We start from the raw sequence: 3,819 nt of genomic DNA on the forward strand, positions 1-3,819 counted from the left end.
TAAGGCCATGAAACCCGGTCAGTGCTGATTAGTACACTTCACCATAACGCGGTCTCAAGCATTGCACCCCGCTTGAGGGATTCTTGGTTAATTAAGGAACTGTTTGTTTAAACACATAAAGGATTGGACCGTTAGGATAACCGAACGTGTTCATGGAAGTCAACTTGACTTGGCCATGGTGTTCTTTATGGTTGAACTCTTTTTAAGGGCCTAACTATCTTTTAAACCCAATCATTAACGAAAGTATCGAAACACATCACGTCTCTCGGATACGGTAAACCCTGTATTCTATTATGCTTAAGAAAGTTTAGACCTTAGTGAAATGTTAATACGTCACCCAACTGAGTCGCTCAATTGGATGAGCCGTCTGAACGTGTATGCCTGTAGTCAGACTGCACGGGCGTCGGGGGTAAGAGACGTTGCTGTCTATTCAGAATCTTCAAGCCTATCACATTACCCAGTGACATGTCTTACGACAGGGGCATTTAGGACTAGTATAATAAATACAAGGTCACTGCCTATTCATGAGCCAGCATTCCATAATCCCGGCAAAGTAACCGACGAAATCATAGCATGCAGTTGTTTTAACCTTATTTGAATTACAAATTTTATCGCATTTACTTTATCTGTCTTATAAACTAGAAAACCTAAAATTAGGTAAACATTACTCCTCCACCTTAGAATTATCTTAAGTTTTAAATATAGGTTCGATTCTACTGATATCTTAAAATACGACCCTAGGTCATACTTCCCTTACTCATAATAAGGAGTAGTACGTTTTTGGCCCCGCTAAATATAAATTTAAAGCCATTACCCCCCCCCCCCTGTTGGTGGTTGATTCTGACGCCTTGCGGCCTAACGACACCGCATAAATAAAACCACCCGTTTCGGCCATATCAAGTGTGTTTTGTCAGCGGGCTAGAGATGCTGAGGTGAGGGCTTATGGAGTTGTGATCAATAGTTTTGAGGAGTTGGAACAAGAATATGTTAAGGAATATAAGAAGTTGAGAAATGGTAAAGTTTGGTGCATCGGGCCTTTGTCGCTATGCAATGGTGACAAGTCGAATAAAGAGTTGATCGACGATGAAAAATGTTTAAAATGGCTTGATTCTCGTGAACCCGATTCAGTAGTTTACGCTTGTTTTGGGAGCCTTGTTCGGGTCAACACACCGCAACTAATTGAGCTTGGTTTAGGCCTAGAAGCATCAAATCGCCCGTTCATTTGGGTGATCAAATCGGTCCATTGAGAAAAAGAAGTCGAAGAATGGCTAGAAAAAAGTGGTTTTGAGGAAAGAATTGGTTTAATAATCCGAGGTTGGGCCCCACAAGTACCGATCTTGTCACACCCTTCGGTTGGCGCGTTTTTAACGCATTGTGGTTGGAACTCGACATTAGAATCAGTCTGCGCAGGTGTTCCTATGATCACGTGGCCTCAATTTGTAGAGCAATTTATTAACGAGAGGCTAATAGTGCAAGTATTAGGGATAGGTGTTGGTGTTGGTGCTGATTCGGTTGTTCATGTAGGTGAAGAAGATAAATCCGGTGTGAAGGTAAAGAGGGAAAGTGTTAAAAATGCTATAGAAAACGTTATGGATGGTGGGCCCGAGGCTAATGAGAGACGAATGAGATCGAAAGAGTTTGGTAAGATTGCGAATAACGCGATAAAAGAGGGTGGGTCTTCGTATCTGAATTTGACTCTGCTAATTCAGGACATAATGCATCAAGAAAATGCAGAGGCATTAAGCAAAAAAGTTGTTACATAAACTTCAGATTGCGAGTACAACAACAATACATAAATGTGAGAAATAAAATTCAATTAGTATTTGGTTACCTAACTTCTTTGTTAAAAATATGAATAAATTGCAACGAAAGTCCAAGTGATTTACACTAATAAATTACATCGAGGATTCTTATCTTTCAATAATTATACCAATAATCCCTGACTATATAAGAATTGCACGGCGATGGTCCCTGACACTAACTTTCGTTAAATCATTTTGTTAATTTCAACATGTGGAGGGTTTACTCAGCTAACATTCATTTCAGTCCTCAGTGTTCAAGATGATGGGCGTAAAAACACACTGAATAAATATACTGAACAGAAATTATTATGTATACAAGTAAAAGATGAACAAGCAAGATGTGCAATTTTCTGAATTTTTATTCCACACAACTTTTATCTGAAACCAACTTTAAGAAATTAACTAAGACTGCAAATACCTTATATTTAGTTAGTCTGATAAACATATAATGATCCTTTATTTGACTTGTTAATGATCTAATTTTGCGTGTTATCACATACCCCTTTCAGCTATATCGTTAATCAGTGATGACACGTTGACATAAGAAGATCCCCCTTGCGCCATTGCATTCTTGGCCATTTCTGCAAGTTCACTTGCCCTCTTTTTTCGTCTTTTTCCTTCATCGTCTTTCATCAAGCACTCGACAGCTGTCTTAACATCCTCCTTCTTCACAATCGCTTCGGTCTTATCTTCCTGCACCAAAGGAACAGGAACCTCGACACCGATCCTAACTCCAATCTTCAATATTTCAACAATAAAAATTTCGTTAATAAATTGGTCTGCAAAATGTGGCCACGTCACCATTGGTAATCCGGCACATATAGACTCTAACACCGAGTTCCATCCACAATGCGTTAAAAAACCTCCTACGGCTCGATGCGACAATATCAAAACTTGTGGGGCCCATCCATAGACGATCAACCCTCGGTCTTTCACTCTTTCTTCAAACCCTCCTTCTTCATAAAACCATTTGTCTAGTTCTTCGGTTTTGTTTCTTAAACACCATATGAACGGTTGATTTGTCAACTCTAATCCTAGACCGATCTCAATCACTTGTTGTGTAGAAACACGTGCAATACTTCCCAAAGAAACTGTTAGTGCATATTTTATAATCCCTAGTTCCATGAACTTTAACGTTTTATTCGATCATGTTGTAACCTGTAATATTGTTAAACGTTGATTGTCGATGTGTTATTTTATATTTGTAAACGTTTAAATATAATTCGTAATATTATTCGACAGTCGGCCGACTGACATGGTCAGTCGACCGACTGTCATCCACTGTCGACCGACATAGGAACTGAGGTATTTAAGCCTAATTAATCTTCATTAATTTAGTTAACAACTCTATACATTACACACACACGAAAACAGTTCCAGGTCGAGTCTCTCCCAATCTTCATGTCCAAATACCACAGAATGTCAGTCTAGGCTTCGTGTTTATCAAGATCTAATCTTGGTTTGACTTGTACGAACCCGAAAACCCATAGATATTTGTTTAAGCTCGTTCTAGTGTTATTCCGCCTCTAGATCGTGTTAGGTTGATTCTAAGATCCTCTCTCAGCGTTTACAAAGTGGTATCAGAGCTTTGGCTTGCTGAATCAATTGTTTTAAACGAGTTCTTGGTATATTTTTGGGTCAAAAATTGGTTTTGGATTGAATTTTGTATACTTTTACGTTAAACCTTTGGTTTTAATTGCTTTAGAGTGTTTACAGAAGTCATTCTAAGTTGCTTAAGGTGTTGGTCAGTAGTTTTAGTTCGAAAATTGAGCTTGAAATCGTTTAGAAGTCAAAAACCTGCTGAAAGAAAGTACAGTCGACCGACTTAGGAGACAATCGACCGATTTTCCTGTATTTCGATCGATTGTCATTAGTTCGACCGATTGTCTTTAAACCGACCGACATATGCTAAACCGACCGACTTAAGTTGTAAACCGACCGACTTACGTACTAAACCGACCGATTGAAGGAACATCGACCGATTGAAAAAAGTACTACCATTTGACTAAATGTAAAC

General features: G+C 38.8%; 1 protein-coding gene and 1 pseudogene across 1 annotated transcript; one reads left to right on the forward strand and one right to left on the reverse strand.

Annotated features, from left to right (window-relative positions):
- Window positions 1-524: 524 nt before the first annotated feature.
- Window positions 525-1,763, forward strand: LOC139854841 (UDP-glycosyltransferase 73C6-like; annotated as a pseudogene).
- Window positions 1,764-2,160: 397 nt separating this feature from the next.
- LOC139854842 (UDP-glycosyltransferase 73E1-like) lies at window positions 2,161-2,927 on the reverse strand. The gene is made up of 2 exons (XM_071844121.1): window positions 2,303-2,927; window positions 2,161-2,210 (listed from the first exon to the last, which is right to left on the reverse strand). Exons 1-2 carry the CDS (start codon window positions 2,925-2,927, stop codon window positions 2,161-2,163), a joined length of 675 nt encoding a protein of 224 aa, XP_071700222.1.
- Window positions 2,928-3,819: the final 892 nt, after the last annotated feature.

The sequence above is a fragment of the Rutidosis leptorrhynchoides genome, chromosome 6, assembly GCF_046630445.1.
Source record: "Rutidosis leptorrhynchoides isolate AG116_Rl617_1_P2 chromosome 6, CSIRO_AGI_Rlap_v1, whole genome shotgun sequence".
Lineage (NCBI taxonomy): Eukaryota > Viridiplantae > Streptophyta > Magnoliopsida > Asterales > Asteraceae > Rutidosis > Rutidosis leptorrhynchoides.

Coding starts and splice junctions, on each gene's coding strand:
- LOC139854842 (XM_071844121.1), bottom strand. CDS start 2,927: ATGGAACTAGGGATTATAAAATATGCACTAACAGTTTCTTTGGGAAGT. Junction 2,211..2,302: donor TAACGATATAGCTGAAAGGG/GTATGTGATAAC, acceptor AGGTATTTGCAG/TCTTAGTTAATTTCTTAAAG.